Genomic DNA, 19,179 nt, shown 5'->3' on the forward strand with positions numbered 1-19,179 from the left:
GCTCACCTGGAGCTAACCCCTATACAGGGACTGTCATGTGCAGCCCCAGGGGGCCTAAATGCATGACAGCCAAGACAGTGGAGTCAGCTATAATGGACTGGTTAGTCTCTTAATGTCCAGTGCGGGTGTGCTCGGATGTGGATGCACAAAAGTGGTAACTCGGATTTGGCAGCATGGAAGTGGTGGCTCTGACATGGCAGCATGGAGGTGGTGACTCAGCCTTGGCAGCACAGAGGTAGGGGCTCAGACGTGGCAGCACGGAGGTAGTGGCTTAGACATGGCAGCACAGACGTAGTGGCTCAGATGTGGCAGCACGGAGGTGATAGTAGTAAGCAGGCTCTAGGATGAGACACGGGTTGGAGGGACACAAAACTGGTACTAGGACAAGGCAAGCTGAACTAGACACAGCAGCATAACGGGACCTGATAACAAATAGGCAATGTTGCTCAGGCACCTCCTGTAAGGGGAGGCAGTCTTAAACAGTTTAAGGGTAATAGCTGACCTGAGGGATAATTCCTGGGTAATGGGACGCTGGCCCTTTAAGAAAGGTGGTGTGCCCGTGCGTGCACTCTATAGGCACTAACAGAAGTTCTGCATGTGGCCTGAAAGCAGGAGGAGGCTGCAGAAAGAAAGGGGCATGTGGGACCACCGGCCACGTGAGGAGAGAAGTACCCCCGCCAAGGCCTGGAATCGGGGGCATGCGGGGATGCCATGCTGGGACCGGGTGCTACAGTACCCCCTCTATGCCCTCTCCTTTTCAGAAATCTCTTAAGGAGAAGATGGGCATCAATATTCTCCCATGAATTCTCCTCAGGACCAAACCCCTTCCAGTCTACCAGATAGTAGGTTTTACCTCTGATCTCCTTCATCACAAGGTTGGCTTTTACCTCATAGATGTCTTCATAACTGACCGGAGGCAGTGAGGTACCAGGATCCCTGTGAAAATGGCTCAGAGTGACAGGTTTGAGTAGGGACACATGGAATGAGTTGGGGATGCATAGAGAGAGTGGGAGCTTTAACCGATAGGACACCTCATTAATCCACTAGAGCACCTCGAAGGGACCGATAAAGTGGGAACCCAACTGGTAGGAAGGCAACTTAAGATGGACGTATCTGGAAGAGAGCCATGCCTTGTCAACGGGCCAGAACGAAGGAGAGTCTAGGCATCTCTTATCCACATTCCTGTTCATATGGATGGAAGACTGCTCCAGGGAGGACTTGGTCTCTGCCCAGATATTGGAGAATGTCTTGATGAAGGAATCAGCTGCAGGATTGCCAGAGGTGAGGATCACTGGAAACGGGATTCTGGGTTGCTGTCCGTAGATGATCTGAAAAGGAGATTTGGCAGAGGACTCATTCATGTGGTTTTTATACGAGAATTCTGCCCAAGGAAGGAGCTTAACCCAGTTACTGTGATGCTCATTGACGAAGTGTCATAGAAAGTTAGTCAGAATTTGGTTTTACCGTTCCAGTTGGCCATTGGACTGTGGATGGTAGGGCGAAATCTAAGGTGGTATCCAACAATTTGCAATTTGGCCCTCCAAAATCACAACGTAAACTGGACTCCTCTGTCAGACACTAGGTGGATCGGTAGACCTTACAGATGGAAAATTTGCTGGAAGAAGTGCTCAGCTGACATAGGGGCAGAAGGTAATCCGATTAATAGTGTAAAATGGGCCACTTCAGAAAATCTGTCCACCACTAGCCAGATGATGGTGCAATCGGAAGACTTCGGCAGATCGGTAATAAAGTCCAGTCAGATGTGCTGCCAGGGGGAAGATGGCACATGCAAAGTGAGTAGTTGACCATCAGGAAGCTTCCTCGGTGTCTTGTTGTGAGCACATGAGGGACAGACCGACACAATTTCCAGGACATCTTGTCGTAATGTAGGTCCCCATTGGTGCTGTGAGATCAGCTGCAAATACTTCTTCTGACACGCATGATGGACTAGCCGAGAGGAATGTCCCCAATGAAGAACTCGTCTCCTGTCTCCTTCCGCAACAAACGTCTTACCGGGAGGAACCTGGGACACATTACTGGGGCCACCATCAGTTTGGAAGGCTTTATGATGTGCTGGGGCTCCTCGTCCTGGTCCACCGACAGAAAAGGCAGAGACAGTGCATCGGCATCGACATTCTTGTTAGCAGGACGGAAGTGCAGGAGGAAGTCAAAGCGAGTGAAAAACAGTAACCGCCGGGGCTGTCGTGAGATCAACCTCTGAGCTGACTGGAGGTAAGATAGAGTTCTTATGGTTGGTATAGATGATAACTGGATGCACTGACCCCTCTCGCAGGTATCGCCAATCCTCCAGGGCCAACTTAATTGCCAGCAACTCTCAGTTGCCAATCGAGTAGTTTTGCTCCGCTGGAAAGAAAGCCCTGGAAAAGAAGCAACAGGTTACTGTCTTACCCTTGGTTGTCTTCTGTGTAAGAACTGCACCAGAACGAGAGGAGGAGGCATCCACTTCCAGGATAAACTGCTTGCTGGTTTCGGGTCTGTGCAGCACTGGAACAGAAGCAAAGGCCCGTTCTATCAATAGGAAGGAGTTTTCTGCCTCCGAGGTCCATATCTTTGGATTATCCCCCTTGCAGGTCAGATCCGAGATGGGGCAGACCAGAGATGAGAAGTGTGGGACGAATTGCCTGTTGTATTTGGCAAATCCCTAAAACCACTGGATAGCCTTCAGCCCAACTGGACGGGGCCACTTCAGTATGGCCGACACTGTGTTGGAGTACATCTTTAGATCGGTATCAGAGACTATGAAGTCTAATAAAGGCAACGAGGTTTGTTCGAACAGGCACTTCTGAAGTTTAGCAATTAGCATAGAGGTGGTTTTCCCTCAATCGCTGAAGGAATAGCCAAACTTACCTCCAGTGGGTAGGCTGATCTGGGAAAAAGATGAGTGTCATACAGGTGTACTACCACACAGATGTAAAGAAGGTCTCGGAATATATCATTCCCAAATTCCTGGAAGACTGCAAGGGCGTTATTAAGCCTGAAGGGCATCACTCGGTATTCATAGTGCCCATCACGGGTGTTGAAAGCTGTCTTCAATTCTTCACCTGACCGGATCCAGACCAGATTGTACTCTCCCCGGAGATCGAGCTTAGAGTAAATTCTGGAGCATTGAAGATGGTCTAACAGTTCGGGAAAAAGAGGAAGCAGGTATTTATTCTTTACAGTGATCTTATTCAGCCTCCAGTAGTCAATACAAGGTCGCAGAGACCCATCCTTTTTCTTGACAAAGAAAAAGGCCACTCCGGCAGGAGAGGAGGACTTTTGGATGAAGCTTCGGGCCAGGTTCTCCTTTACATATTTGGACATGGCTTGGGTCTCTGCCTGCAACATGGGGTAGATTCGCCCATGAGGAGGGGATGACCCAAGAAGAAGGTCAATGGGACAGTCATAGGACCAATGTGAAGGCAACTTCTCAGCCTCTTACTTATCAAAGACGTTGGCGTAGGCCCAGTAGGCAGATAGCAGACCCGGTAGATTAGTTGGCGTGGCAAGTAGGTGAGAGGGATGCACCGGGATCAGACACTTATCATGGCAGTGCGCATCCCGACGGAGTATATCTCCTGAGTCCCAGTCCAATACCGGCTTGTGGGCTTCTGCGACCGAAGCCATGGTAACCCCAGCAGCAGAGCATGAGCCATTCCTGGAAGCACATGAAAAGCAATCTTCTCAAAGTGCAATGACCCCACTCCCTTCTCTAGGGCATTGGTGACAAACCAGATGGGCTCAGAAAGAGGCCTCCCATCCACAGAGGAGATAGGGATGGTATTGGAAAGGCACCAGACTGGAATCTGATGTCGATCCACCACGGACTGCTGGATAAAGTTCCTGGGGGAGCTGGAGTCCAGGAACCCATGCTCCGTAAACAGGGTGGAACCGCAGGACAGGGATACCAGGACATGAAGAAATGAAGAGGACTTGGCGTGACCTAGGGTGGCCTCTTCAACAGACTCTAGACCCAGTAGTTTCTCGGCTTCAAATGACAATCCAGAAACAAGTGATTGAGTCTTCCACAGTAGAAGCACTCTCTTGACACTCCTGACATAGCCTGGACTCTGCAATGCGGTCCACCTCCATGGGCTCATGCAGCTTAGCGGTCCTGGCAGGATGAGGCAACAAGGGTCGCTGGAAAGTGGATGCCAAACACGAGGTTCTCCTCTCCCTCTCATGGGTGACCTCACTGGCATGCTCCTGGAAGCATAGGGCAACCAAGAAAATCAGGTCATTCAAGGTGAAAGATACGCCTGCCAATTCGGCCTTAATTCTTCCGGATAATCCCTCCCAGAAAGTGGCCACCAAATACGTGGAATTATTTTTTAGAAAACCATGTATTACGGTTGCCGAGGGATGGTGAGCATGCGGGAATGGATCCACTGGCCGTGCACCGGACTGCCCTGGAGGAGCTAACTTTGAGCTAACTCCTATACAGGGTCTGTCAGGTGCAGCCCCAGGGGGCCTAAATGGTATGGCAGCCAGGACCAGTGGAGTCAGCTCTAATGGACTGAATAGTCTCTTAATGTCCGGTGCAGGTGTGCTTGGATGAGGCAGCACAAAGGTGGTAGCTCAGACTTGGCAGCACAGAGGTAGGGGCTCAGACGTGGCAGCACGGAGGTAGTGGCTCATACATGGCAGCACGGACGTAGTTGCGCAGCCGTGGCAGCACGGAGGTGATGGTAGTAAGCAGGCTCTAGGATGAGACACAGGTTGGAGTGACATGAAACTGGTACTAGGACTAGGCAAGCTGAACTAGACACAGTAGCATAATGGGACCTGAGAGCTAGCAATCCACTAATGAATAGCCAATGTTGCCTAGCCGCCTTCTGTAAATGGAGGCAGTCTTAAATAGCTTAAGGGTAATAGCTGACCTCAGGGATGACTTCTGGGTAATGGGACGCAGGCCCTTTAAGAAAGGGGGCGTGGTCATGCGTGCACCCTACAGGCACTCACAAAAGGCTTGTAAGTGGCCTGGAAGCAGAAAGAGGCTGTGGAAAACCCCAGGGCAGGAAAGGGGCGCCTGGGACTACCAGGCAGATGAGGAGAGCGGCACTCCTGCTGAGTCCTGGGAGCGGGGGGATGTGGCGGTGCTGCACTGGGACTGGGACCAGGCGCTACACTATGTTAGTGATGCACATTGCATAATTTTAAACACATTGGGGTCGTTTAATATAAAAAAAATGACATGACAGGTTTGCTTTAACCCCTTAACAACCGAGGACATAACAGTAGGTCCTAAGTCATCAAGGGGTAATCACCTGCGGCTGCTGATTTCAATAGCTGATATGTGTGCCTTACAGGCACAGGAAAATCCGTGATCCACCTGCACCTATTAACCCCTTTAATCACGGATGTCAAAATTTTTGTGATTTAAAGTGCCGCCAAGGTAAACACTTACCCGCCGCCATCGGAAGTCACGTGACTTAATCACGTGGAGCTGATGATTGCCATGGTAACACAGGGTCATGTGATGACTCCTGTAGCTCACATGATTCACTTCCTGTAACAGGCAGCAGAGTACTGCCTGTGCAAGAGACGAGGATTTCTGGTGATCTCAGCTGTGTAGCTGTGATCAACAGAAATGAATGTGTGATCAAACTGCTGATCCATATAGCCCCCTAGGGGGACTAGTAAATAAAGGTAAAAAAAAAAGTTTTTAAAAAATCCTAAAAGTTCAAATCACCCTCCTTTCGCCCATTGAAAATTAAAGGGTTAAAAAATAAAAAAAATATATATAAACACATTTGGTATCACCGCATAACGAAAAGCCCGATGTATCAAAATATAAAATCAATTAATTTGATTGGTAAACGGCGTAGCGGCAAAAAAATTCCAAACTCCAAAACTACATTTTTTGATTGCTGAAAATTTTGCGCAAAATGCAATAACAGGTGATCAAAATATAGCATCTGTACAAAAATGGTACCTTTAAAAATGTCAGCTTGAGATGCAAAAAAAATAATCCGTCAATGAATCATAGATCCTAATAAATGAGAACCTTACAAGTCGCAGTAAATGGCGCAAAAAGTGCACCACTTTTTTTGGACAAACGTCACAATTTTTTTTACATAAAAGAAAACCTAGACATATTTGGTATCAAGAACTCGTACCGACCTGAGGCATCACAGGAATACATTAGTTTTATCATATAGTGAGCAAGGTGATTAAAATATCCTCAAAACAATAAAAAATCACACTTTTTTTGCAGTTTATCCGCACTTGGAATTTATTTGCCGTTTTCCAGTACACTATATGGTAAAACTTATGGATTTATTTAAAAGTACGGCTCGTCCCACAAATAAACAAGCCCTCATATGGCAAGATTCATGGAAAAATAAAAAAGTTACGACTTTTGGAAGAAGGAGAGTAAAAAAAAAACGAAAAACGTAAAATGGCCCAGGGGTTAAGGAGTTCATACCTCTTTCCTTTAATTAAGTAAATATAAAGCCAGATTGAGTATTTGGTGAGTTTTTGTATCAGTATTTTTAACCAAAAGATGGAGTGGAACAATAAGAGGAAAAGTATAATAGAAATACTTCAATGTATAAAGGGAAAAAGACCGGGGCACCACTCCGCACAACACCCAAATGTCAAGTCCATGCGGCCATATGAATCAGAACAGCTCTGGGGTGCAAATGGAAAAAAGATAATGCAAAATCCTATAGTAAAGAGAATGGCACTCACCAGATTCTTGCTGTATAAAATCGTTTTTATTCAGGTGCGGAGGTTACATGTGCAGGGCAGGTAGGTGGGGAGGGAGAGCTATACACGTCCGACGACGGCTGTTTCGCACTGGAAAGTGCTTCAGCTGGTCTCAATAGAAATACGGCACCACTTTTGGATTTTATACCCACTCCTGGTTTTGGCTTAAAAATAGTGAGGTAAACCACTCACCAAATACTCACCGTGTGAATCTGGCCTAAAAGGCACTTTACACGCAGCGACATCGCTAGCTCGTGAAAGCACCCGTCCCCGTCGTTTGTGCGTCACGGGCAAATCGCTGCCCGTGGCGCACAATATCGCTAGTACCCGTCACACATACTTACCTTCCTAGCAACGTCGTTGTGGCCAGTGAACAGCCTCTTTTCTAAGGGGGCGGTTCGTGCGGCGTCACAGCGACGTCACATGGCAGGCGTCCAATAGAAGCGGAGGGGTGAAGAGCAGCCACATGAAAGTCACGCCCTCCTCGTTGCCGGAGGACGCAGGTACGGTGTTGTTCGTCGTTCCTGGGGTGTCACACGTAGCAATGTGTGCTGCCTCAGGAACGACGAACAACCTGCGTCCTAAACGAGCAACGACGTTTGGGAAATGGATGACGTGTCAACAATCAACGATTTGGTAAGTATTTTGCATCGTTAGCAGTTGCTCGTACGTTTCACACGCAACGACGTCGCTAACGAGGCCGGATGTGCGTCACAAATTCCTTGTCCTGAACAACATCTCGTTAGCGATGTCGTTGCGTGTAAATGGGCCTTTAGTCTGCGAGATTCTTTGATATCTCTTTTAGACACATAAGCACGTTTTGTACTATTTGGGCTAGTATTGTATCTATACATGGGGCAGCATTTTTCCCTCTAAGCTGAGTCCTCTGGACATTGTAGCATTAAAAGTTCTAAACTCTGCACGCAAGACGTGTTATTAGTCTCAATATCTTCGTAATACCTTGTTTTATTCCTTACTTTTCAGAGCACCCAGCTTAGAAGGAATAGTGTAAGACAGAACAGTATTGAGATTACTAAGCTATCTCCCGAAGTCCAATACACTTTGAATGTTTTTTTTAAAAAACTCACCACGACAAAGTATTCACTATCGCTGTTAAGATCAATGAGACGTTCGGATAGCCCATCGGGCATAGCTGGGCAACAATTAGCAATAAAGAACCAAAGAATCCGGTAGTTCATAAAAATTGGTTTTATTTTTATTCCAAATCCATTAAAATAATGTTATCAATATTAGATGGTAGCTCATGCTGACACGTTTCAATCGCAACATGTAAACGAGCTGCCATCCCATATTGCTGACCTTATTTTAATGGATTTGGAACCGGTGGCTACCCTCTGGAGGGGAAGGACAGATCCCGCTCGGGTAACTTGTGCTGGACTGTGGGTCAAGGGGTGCTGCCTGGGCTTTAGGGGCAGCATCAGGGCCAGGTTGCTTGGGTGGGAGAGAGCGGAAACCGTACCAGTAAAACCGTTTAGTAACGTTTAAGAAATGTGCCTCCCGTTGTGGGATGATGTTATGCTTTACATGTTACCTTTTTACAGAAAATAAAACCGGTGTTGGACGGGCAGCCCGCGGACGGTCTGCATTTTGCTAAGGGAGAATGTGACGCCCTGGGCAAGCCAGGGGTCACAGGTCATCACACCACCACACCCTACATCCCAGTTAGGAACACCAAAGCTACCGAAATCCTTGTTGCCTTCCTCCAGGGGCTGATGTTCACACCAGGGGGTGGGCCAGGCGGTTGGCTCCGCCCACCAAGGAGTACACAGCCCTGGAGGCGGGAAGAACCAGGCAGATAGTTCAGGGGAGTGAAGTAGAAGGAAGTGGTAGAGGAGCTAAGTGAAAGTGAAGTAGTAGTGGAGCAAAGAAGAAAAGGAGCAAAAGTGAGCGTAAAAAGACCTGAAGTTAGTCCAGCTAAGTGCAGGACAGGTCAGCAAGGTCAGCAACAGCGGTGATCGTCTGGAGGGGGACTGCTCGGAGGTTGCTGCAAGGACCGCGGACGGGTAGTGGCCCGGCGGTCTGGAGCAGTATACGAAGGACAGTCAGCACCAGGGCAGGGGCCTCTCGGACCCCGGCAAGGCAAGGAGTCGCCATAATTTGCCGAATCCGTCAGTGAAGGGGACGTCAATCCCCCAACAACCAAGTCCCGACTGAAGGCAAAAGTCCAACCATTGAGGAGGAACACCGCCACCGCCAGGGCACCAGTTCCTCAGGGCCAGCGTCTGCGGGCAAAGTAGGGCTCCTCCGGCCCATATCCAAGCCGGGGAGCGGGTTACCGGTGGGAACCCATCGCTACCAACAGAGAAACACTAGGTGCAGGTCAAAGGGACATCACCGTTACCTACTGGGAGAGCAAGTGCAGCCGTCCGTGGGAACCGTCTTTCCAGCCGCGTGGTTTACCGTAAAACTGTGTCAACGTCTCAGGCTGAGTGAGTACCACAGTGCTGCAAGGCACAGCGCTGCCCCGCGTCCCTGCGCCCACCAGGCCCTGTACCTTTCACACCATCCCTGGGCCCTGGGATCACCAACCCCTACCCACGGAGGGGCAACACAATACCTGGCTGCTCCGCATCACCGCTCCTGGGATCCCCATATTGAGCAGCGGTGGTGCTACAAATCACCACAACCGTGGGTGGCGTCACGGACAATAAACAATCCCCACACCCAACAACCCCCTTTTCACTCACGGGCGAGGAGCGCCGCTAGAGTCCCCGAGATCCGGCCCACTGCTCGAGTCACCGAGCAGCAGCAGGCCGCAGCAGCCGCGGCAGCCGGACCCGAGCAGCAGTGGGAGAGCGCGGTGTCCCCTCCTCCGCCCGCGACACTTGATCTGCCCTCCTGTGGCTAGGTCATAACTTTGTTCAACCCCTTTAAACCTTTCAGCAACCACTGACATACTAGGCACGTCACACCAAAAAACAAATATTAGGTTTGGTTTAAAGGGGGAAACCCGGTATATTTAACTCAAGAGCTAGGTTATTCTTTATGTCAAGTGAACCTATAATACAATATCCTTGGTCATATTCTATCATCCCCAATCTTTTGCACTGTACATGTGCAAGGATACAAACTTTTAACTATTTTCATGTTTTGACAACTTCATATTTTAATATTACCATTATTCTTACTCTATTCTATGTCTGGATATAGAAAACATTCATTCTTCTGAGCATAGCCAATAACATACGTTATGGCTTTCATAATGCAGGTGTGTTGCTGAACTGCCTTCTATAAACTGAAACAAATGATGCTACCATATAACACTCATGAAGTAGTAATCATTTTATGTGACTGTTAATAACCAATTCAAGTATAAAAATCACAAACTGAAGGTCTTCAGAACAGCAGAAGTCTTCACAAACTGTACATCCTCCGTAGGTTATCACCAGCGTGAGACGAGCCACCATGTCATCTTGCCATCACTCCATCCATGCCTCTTCTGGGCACAAGCACTTCAGCTCCTGTTCTGTATCTTTACCTAAACATTCCAGCTCTCACAGCATCTTATCCCACTCTTCTAAACACACCGGACATGGACACAAGACTCAACATTGCTTCAGCAGCAAGAGCGCCCATAGTATTGGATCCAAGGGACACAAGATCTCAGTTGGAGGTTGTCACATGGGCAAAAGAGGACATGGATCTGGAGGCATGGGTGGTTTTGGAGGGTCAACTTGTTCTGCAGGGATAACTCCTGTTACTGTAAACCAGAGTCTTCTCGCCCCTCTAAATTTGGAGTTTGACTCAAGTATTCAAAGAGTGAGAACAGATGAGAAGAATCAGATCAAAGGACTGAACAACAAGTTTGCCTCCTTCATTGACAAGGTGAGTTTATTATATATTTACACACACACACACACACACACACACACCTATATATATATATATATATATATATATATATACACAGTATATATACACAGTATATCCAAAAGAAGATGCAGCTACATAAAATTTTTGCTTGTAGAGTATTATGAATGAGAGAACCTGTTGAAATTAGAATTCAGCAGGTTCACTTGAATTCGGTAAGGAAATTTGATTTGCTTACACTACAGTATATTTGATGCAACTCAAATTCACATTATTATGTCTTAAGATCTCTCCTAACCCAAGAACATACTAAACATATATAAAACAAAATAATAAAAATTACATATGCCCCTCCCTCAATCGTTAGATAGTCGCTAATTCAACGATTGAATGATTGAAGCAAAATAGATTTCCACAAATATGGCATACACCATAATTTGCCACTTTTTATAGCAGAAAACTGACCTGACGGGAATGATAAACTTTACACCATAGTATTTTTGGTTGTGATATGACTTAGGGGCACTTTGCACACTACGACATCGCAGGTGTGATGTCGGTGGGGTCAAATTGAAAGTGATGCACATCCGGCGTTGCAGGTGATATCGTAGTGTGTAAAGCCTTTTTGATATGATTAACGAACTCAAAATCGTCGTAATTGTATCATCGGTGTAGCGGCGGTCATTTCTATAATTTGGAAATGACCGATGTTACGATGTTGTTCCTCGTTCCTGCGGCAGCACACATCGCTGTGTGTGAAGCCGCAGGAGCGAGGAACATCTCCTACCTGCGTCCTGCGGCTCATGCCGGCTATGCGGAAGGACGGAGGTGGGCGGGATGTTTACGTCCCGCTCATCTCCGCCCCTCCACTTCTATTGGCCGCCTGCCGTGTGACGTCGCTATGATGCCGCACGACCCGCCCCCTTAATAAGGAGGCGGGTCGCCGGCCAGAGCGACGTCGCAGGGCAGGTGAGTGCATGTGAAGCTGCCGTAGCGATAATGTTGCTACAGGTTGCGATGTCGTAGTGTGCAAAGTGCCCCTTAGGGTTTATGCCAGATCAGATCCTCAATTTTCAGACACAGTGTTTTGGGGTGAAGTTCTTGTCACACTTTCCTTTTAGTTCTATTGAAGGTATACATCATGAGTGCCTCTGAGAGAAGACTCTGATGCATACCCCTGTAGGCATAAAGGAATACATCGCCACTTGTTCTTCATATGAACACAGTAGTTGAGAAAAAAGATTTGCAGAGCCCTTTTCCAGTTGCAGCATTTGAAAAAAGTCCATGGCTGCCTGACCAAAGCCCTGAAACCTTTTCCTACCTTCCGGCATCTACAGCGCCTCTTATTATTAGGTAGAGCTACAACTATGACATTTGCCCCATGCATAATAATCGGAAGAAGCACTGGGGATGTCCACAGGTAGGAGGAGGTCGTCTGGACTCTTGTTGGGTGGCTATGAACTTCCATCCTGCAAATCATTTTCCTCAATTCTAGTACATATGTGAAAAAGGTATATCTTGTAGATATATACAGTACATTGCCTGTGTAAGAAATTTAGTAGATCATGCTGTACTATACATTATGATTTGTCTACCATACAAAAAGTAATAGCACAAACTTATTAATTGGTGCAAATATGTAATAGCGCATAGTGTTCACTAGCACAATGCAATACTTTAACGTCAGTATCTATACTTGTATGCATGTAGGTAAGATATCTGGAGCAGCAGAACAAGATGTTGGAGACCAAATGGGCTCTACTACAAGAACAGAAAACGGCCCGGTGCCAAATTGAACCTCTATTTGAGGCATTTATCAGCAACCTTTGGAGACAGCTGGAGAGTCTGGAAGGTGAAAGTTCTCGTTTAGAAGCAGAGAGAAACAACATGGAAGAAACAATGGAAGAATTTAAGAGAAAGTAAGAGAACAATTGTGAAAAATTATCTAGAATGCATTTCATGCATAGTTACAATTGAAAAATATGTTGACTTGGTTTCTTCAACAATCTTGTTTCGGGGGTAGTGTCACCTTCTTGAATGCTGAAAGGGGTTTACCTACAAACTCACACATTGACAAGCTATCCATGTAATAGATCATCAGTATGAGATCGGTGGGTGTCTGACACACGGTACTCCCATGAATCAACGGATATCTGACAGATGTAAACAATGCCCAGAGGAGAACACCCCCTGCTCCATACATTGTTTAGAATCCATTGCCGAGTACTGCAGTTTTACTCCCAATCAAGGTTGTCAATTTGTGAGTCCCAGTTAATCCCTTTAATTTCTACTGCCAGGTTTCCCTTCAGATTTAATTGTAAGGTTCACCTTAAAACATACTCCGGTGTCAGCAGTGGGATCTGTATCTTGTGACTTATACGGGGTCTTCATATTAGAATTCAATTAAGGGGAATAGGATGTTCTCAAAAAAAAGTTACAACAAAGAATAAAAGAGAAAATGGGGGGGAGCCAGCACTGCTTATGAGTGGAATGCAATTATGACAAAATAAAAAGTGTAACATTCACAAATTCATTCCTATTGTATCAATTCAATGAGATTTTTAGCAAATAATTGATCAATGATTTGAGCCTCCCTGCCCCGTCACGGCAAATCTCTATAAGGGGGGTCCCTACACTACAGTATATAATATACATGCGTACCATGTGGTCTCGTGTGATGTGCAGGACCATATAGGAACACCACCTACCTTAGAAGTGTCAGAACCGCTCCCATGCTGCATGGGCTGACAACTGCGAATAGAGAGGCAGTCCAGGTGCCTGCCACTAGCACAATGTCTGAACTAGCCCCCACAGTGTCAGACCAGCAGACATGGATGAAGGGCGGAACAGCCCCAGGCAGGTGGTGCTTAAGTATTAATGCCTATGGAACAGGAGGCGGTGGCTGTATGTGAACAGGCACCAACATGCATTTTGATGGCAACAGAAGGAATTTGCAAACCACACTGGGCGTGCACAGCAAGGTGGCGGTCAACCACCTGACCAGTAAACGAGAAAATGGGGGGGAGCCAGCACTGCTTATGAGTGGGATGCAATTATGACAAAATAAAAAGTGTAACATTCACAAATTCATTCCTACAAAGAATAAAAAGGATGAAGGTGCTTGACCATATGGAGGACACAGGCATCTACAGGTGTTTTAAGGTCAAACTTACATTTTAGCATGGAACATGAAATATGATTGTATACAATATGAATAATGACATCTCTCACCCATAGATATGAGGAAGAACTAAACAAGCGCACAGCAGCGGAGAATGAGTTTGTCTTGCTAAAGAGGGTATATATCAAAATCTTGAGCTCCCCTGTCCAAGTAATAATTTTATTTAAGAGGACAAACTATTTACCCAATTACTGTATATTTGTAGGATGTTGATGCTGCTTACATTAAAAAAGCTGAACTGCAAGCTAAGGCCGACTCACTGACCGATGAAATCCACTTCCTGAGGACTCTCTATGAGGCGGTAAAAAATATTTAGTCTTTGTCACATACTACCATTTCTTTTAAGATACTTCCTTTACATGATCCAGTAATTAAAGAACATATTAATTAATTCTGATTATTTCATTGTTTTTCAGGAGATCAGTCAGCTCCAGGCTCAGATTTCAGACACCTCAGTGGTTGTGTCTATGGACAATAGTCGAGATCTGGATATGGATAGCATCATCGCCGAGGTCAGAGCCCAATATGAGGAGATTGCCAGCAGGAGCAGAGCTGAGGCCGAGGCCATGTACCAGTCAAGGGTGAGCCTAAGATCCACATACTAAATATTCACCGCATTTATTAACATTAAGAGCTTACGAGCTTTGTATTTTCCTGTATCACAGTTTGATGAACTTCGTATGGCGGCTGGAAGAAATGGCAATGATCTGGAGAATAGCAGGAACGAGATCGCTGAACTTAACCGAGCAATTCAGAGACTTAAAGGAGAGATTGAATGCGCTAAGTCCCAGGTAAGTCAAACCCAATAAGATACAATGGGAATAAAAATGACATTTTGGAACATTTGGATACTAAGCAATCATCATAGATTATAGCATAGAGCGTATATGGAAACCATAAACTGTCTTCCACATTACCACCATATTATACTATTCCTCTGTTAATCCTTCTACTAACTCATAAATAAATTGGCAACTGGGTATTACCCTTTCCCTTGTCACAGGGGAGTGTCCCTACACAGTGGGCGTGTCCCTGATAGCAGGAGCAGTGATTGGTCAGAATCTTTGGTGACACACCCCCAACTGGTAACAAACAGTAAGTTTCTAGTATGCCTGACAAAAGAACGGTAGATCACAGAGTTAGGCTGGTACAGATAGACGTAATTAACAGTCATTACATTGGCCACATTGATTTATTTACCACAGGTCTCTCAACCCACACTTACATTTAAGGCTGTTCGTTTGGGTTGGGAGACCTAGAGATAGCCAAGATACTGTGGTCCGCATACCATACATACTGTAATCTGAACTTGGATTAATAAGAAAAGATTGACCACTATCATCTTTAATTTCCAAAGCAAAAGGTCTACATTGCTCTATAAAGGCGCTAAATCAGTTTTCCACAGTTTCAGGAAACCTTTGAAGTGACATTCTAAGTACAGGGACAATGGACATGTCATTTTAGAAAGCCACATTGGAGAACTCTATTTGACTGGATTGATCACTCAGATAAATGATAAAAGAGAGGATGTTAGTCTAGATTCCATAATGCTAAAAAAATGTAAGAAAAAATGTAATTTGTTGAAAATTAGGTATGAGGTCAAAGGGCATTACGTAACATACACACATCAGGAGCTGTTGGAAGAACACAAGTCACAATTTTACAGCAGGACGAGTAGAGACAAATTAATTCAAAGCAAACAAAATTCACTACAAATTTCCCCACAAAATTAGGAATTGTTAGGGAATAAGCACACAAGTTCAGGACCCATTGCGTCCTGGACACAGCGATCCTGATCTGCGGAGCCATGAGTCTCCTCCACAGGAGATCGCAGATGCTCATGCCCACCATACTGCGAAGAACACTTGCAGCTCCGCAGCAAAGAATTGTCATGCTTGCGACTTGGAAAACTGCACTGCAGGCCAATTTAAGTGGTGGGCACTACACGCACAGTGGGCATGGGATTTCTAGAAATCTCATCTACTGTGCTTGTACTGTACATCATACATCCACTGTGCTTGTACTGTACATCATACATCCACTGTGCTTGTACTGTACATCACTGTGCTGAAACATGCAGTGTCCAAAACACTGTGATCCCTGATCATGGGCACGTACCCTAAGTATTCAAACTTTTGCAATTTGATTTGCTTAAATCCATTAAAATGGCAGCTTGATTCAATTTTTCCGGATTCCTTTTAAGGTAGGGTGAAAATAATAAAAAAAATGCTTACTTAGCCCTCTTACCAGTCTCGATAATTGGACCTCCTCGCCCAGTCCTCCACTGGCTCTCTGTTTCCAGCTTTGGTCTACTTGTCTTTAGTCTTCACTCTTTGGTGCCTCTGCTGCTAACTAGACCTCACAAGACATAATGATTAGGGATGATCGAATACCTCAATCATTCGGCTTCGCGAATATTTTCCGAACAGGTCGTCACTATTTGACTATTCGCGAATATTCGATGCGCAATGTAAGTCTATGGGAAACCCAAATAACAACTATTCGGAATTATTCGGGCTTCCTATAGACTTACATTTTGCATAGAATATTCTCATAGTGGCGCCCTATTCGTCGAATATTCGAGAAGCCGAATAATTGAGGTATTCGATCATCCTTAATAATAATGTACATCCCTTGTCAAGCAAGGTCTAGTCAGTGCCAAGGAGTGAACACTAAAGAGAAGTAGACCAAAGCTGGATGGAGGAAGCCAGCAGAAAACTGGATGAGGACCTGCAGTGGTGGGATAGATGCTGTGCGAGGTGAGTGTATAACTTTTTTCTTTTTATAAACACCTTTAATTGGAAATCAGAGCACAATCAAGTTGCACTGAATACATTTGATGTACATTGAATCTCCTGGTCGAATTCAGATTTGAATTTTGGCAGATTTGCTAATCTTTCCAGAGGATCACTATTTGGAGAGCACCAAGAAAATTGTTTATAATACTGTTTGATATATTTATAGCGTGCGGCACTGGAGTCAGCAATTAGTGAGGCTGAGGAACAAGGGGAAGCTGCTGTCCAAGATGCAAAGGGTAAGCTGGTTGAACTGGAGGGTGCCCTACAGAAGGCCAAGCAGGACATGGCTCGCCAACTGCGGGAATACCAGGAGCTGATGAACGTCAAGCTGGCTCTAGATATCGAGATTGCCACTTATAAGAAAATGCTAGAAGGAGAGGAACACAGGTGATTGCCAAGTAGATAATATCATTCCATAATAGGATGATGGATACATATACTGTGAAGTAGTATACAGCTTTAGATCATACCGGTTAACTCATTTTTGCTTTATTCCAGATTGGCTTCTGACGGCTCAGTGAGCATCTGTAAGTGACACACTCTACTATATAGAATCTACACTTTTGGTTCCCAAATTTCTGTTATTGTTTACAGTAATCCATTTTCTCATCTCTAGCTGTCCTGCACTCAAGTACAGGAGGGAAACATCATTCGGGAGCAACGTCTCATGGTGGACATAACCATCACCATAATCATCATCATCATAAAGGTGGATTCAGTTCCGGCAGCGGCAAAAGTCATGGCCACACATACACAAGCAAGCATCACTCTACCTCAGGCAATCATCACTCCAGTCATAAGCACCACTGCTGAAATGGAAAAATCGGAAAGGCTGCCAGACCTTTATTGCACTTCGGGCTTTGAACCTTTAATTTTCATTCATATTTGACCTTTGCTTTAGTTGCTTAAAGTGTATCTGTCATTTTAATTGTTTTTTCATAAATCAATAGTAAACATGAAAATAAGAAACTTTGTAATATATCTTATAAAACAAATTTGCCTCTTTCTTTACCAGAAATGATCAGTCATTATCAAAATTCTCAATTCTGAGGTACAATCTATATTCAGTGAGAACTTTCCCATTACTGAGATAGGAGATGGCAGTTCTTAAGAATGAGGTTATATAATATTGATGAGGAGGGAGGAGCTAGATGCAGAGGGTGGGGCTAGAAATAGAGGGAGGAGCTAGATGCAGAGCCTCCCTTTTTCCGCATAGAATTTCATCAGCACCAGCTGCCATCTCCTATCTCAGTAATGTGAAAGTCTTCACTGAATACAGATTTACCTCAGAATTGAAGATTTTGATAATAACTGATCAATTCTTGCACAGAAAGAAGAAAATTTGTCTAATCAGAAATATTAGAAAGTGGCTTATTTTTATGTGTACCATTGATTTATGAAATAAAAAAAAAAAACGACGGTTACGCTTTGAGTATTTGTCTTTGCTCTTTTGAATTAAATCCACTTATGTTACCCTATTTTTCTTTAATAAACCACTATTTGCATGACGTTAGATTTTTGACTCTTATTAAATGAAAATGTAAGAAATTCATGTTACAGATTAAAAGCTAATAATATTTTATGTAATTTTTAAAGGCCACCATACAGATTAGATAGCTGTCAGGTGAACGATCATTGAGCTGACAGCTATCTCTCCTGAGTCCCCCATAGACATCTGAGCATCCCTGTGTTCTCTACGAGCTAGTGGTATCTAATCTGTGTAAAACCCAAACATCGGCTGTTGAAATTCTTGAAGATTCTCTCCACTGACATCATACATATAAGTCTCCCGAACCCACCGATCCAACCATGCTAAAATGTCAGTAAATGCTGAGCTGTAGAGAGAGACAGCGCAATAGGGTTTTATCCTGCTAAAAATCAGAATTAACAAAGATATGTGCTCACCTTTGAGCTGAATACAAAAGGCATAAAGGTATGTCAGCTGCCGCAATACCACAGGCTAGTAAGACCGCCAATTACTTTTTGGGAAAAACTGGTGTATATGTTGCTCTGCTGAGCAAGATATACACCACTTTTTTCACACAAAGTAAAAAGTCTGTAAAGAGGTTTTCCAAGAATAAAAAAAAAATGGTCACATAATTCAAATGGCAGCCCGTTCTAATCACTTGTTAGAATTGGTTACAGTCTGAAGAAACGCATGTCCTGAGATCTGTGTTTCAATTGACAGAGGAAATGTATTGTAAGCACACATGTGATGCCCCTGGACTATCAGGTCGTCACATGGTATTGCACAATCTGCCCTCTCGTGCAGTATCCACCTACTTTTTGGTTTAGGGTCCCTAACCATATGGTGTTGCCTACATCAGCTAATGAAATCCTAGATACACCCTGCGCCACACCCACCAGACACATCAGTGGACGGCTTGAGTGGAATAGAGTCGCCTACCTGGGGGGGGGTGGGAGAGGAGAGGTCAGGAGTTTCAAGAGGAGAGAGTTGGGTCTGAGAAGTAAAAGTGAGATGAGGTCAGGAGCAGGGCTCTTGGGAAGTAATCTAGGTGGCAGACAGTGGTCTAGGCCTAGAGGAGCTGGACCCCCGGTCGCAGGGTATCGTGGCAAGGGGCACGGATCTGTCGAGGAGGCCAGCCGGCAGCCTTGCACCATCACCGGGCTGGGACCAAGGCACGATGGGGTACGTGA

General features: G+C 45.2%; 1 protein-coding gene across 1 annotated transcript; it reads left to right on the forward strand.

The window, feature by feature from the left end:
- Window positions 1-10,137: 10,137 nt before the first annotated feature.
- On the forward strand, window positions 10,138-17,334 carry LOC142289976 (keratin, type II cytoskeletal cochleal-like). The gene is made up of 9 exons (XM_075333920.1): window positions 10,138-10,557; window positions 12,253-12,461; window positions 13,780-13,840; window positions 13,929-14,024; window positions 14,140-14,304; window positions 14,389-14,514; window positions 16,688-16,908; window positions 17,020-17,048; window positions 17,138-17,334. The coding sequence occupies exons 1-9, from the start codon at window positions 10,138-10,140 to the stop codon at window positions 17,332-17,334; spliced, it is 1,524 nt and encodes a 507-aa protein (XP_075190035.1).
- Window positions 17,335-19,179: the final 1,845 nt, after the last annotated feature.

This window comes from Anomaloglossus baeobatrachus, chromosome 2, assembly GCF_048569485.1.
Source record: "Anomaloglossus baeobatrachus isolate aAnoBae1 chromosome 2, aAnoBae1.hap1, whole genome shotgun sequence".
NCBI lineage: Eukaryota > Metazoa > Chordata > Amphibia > Anura > Aromobatidae > Anomaloglossus > Anomaloglossus baeobatrachus.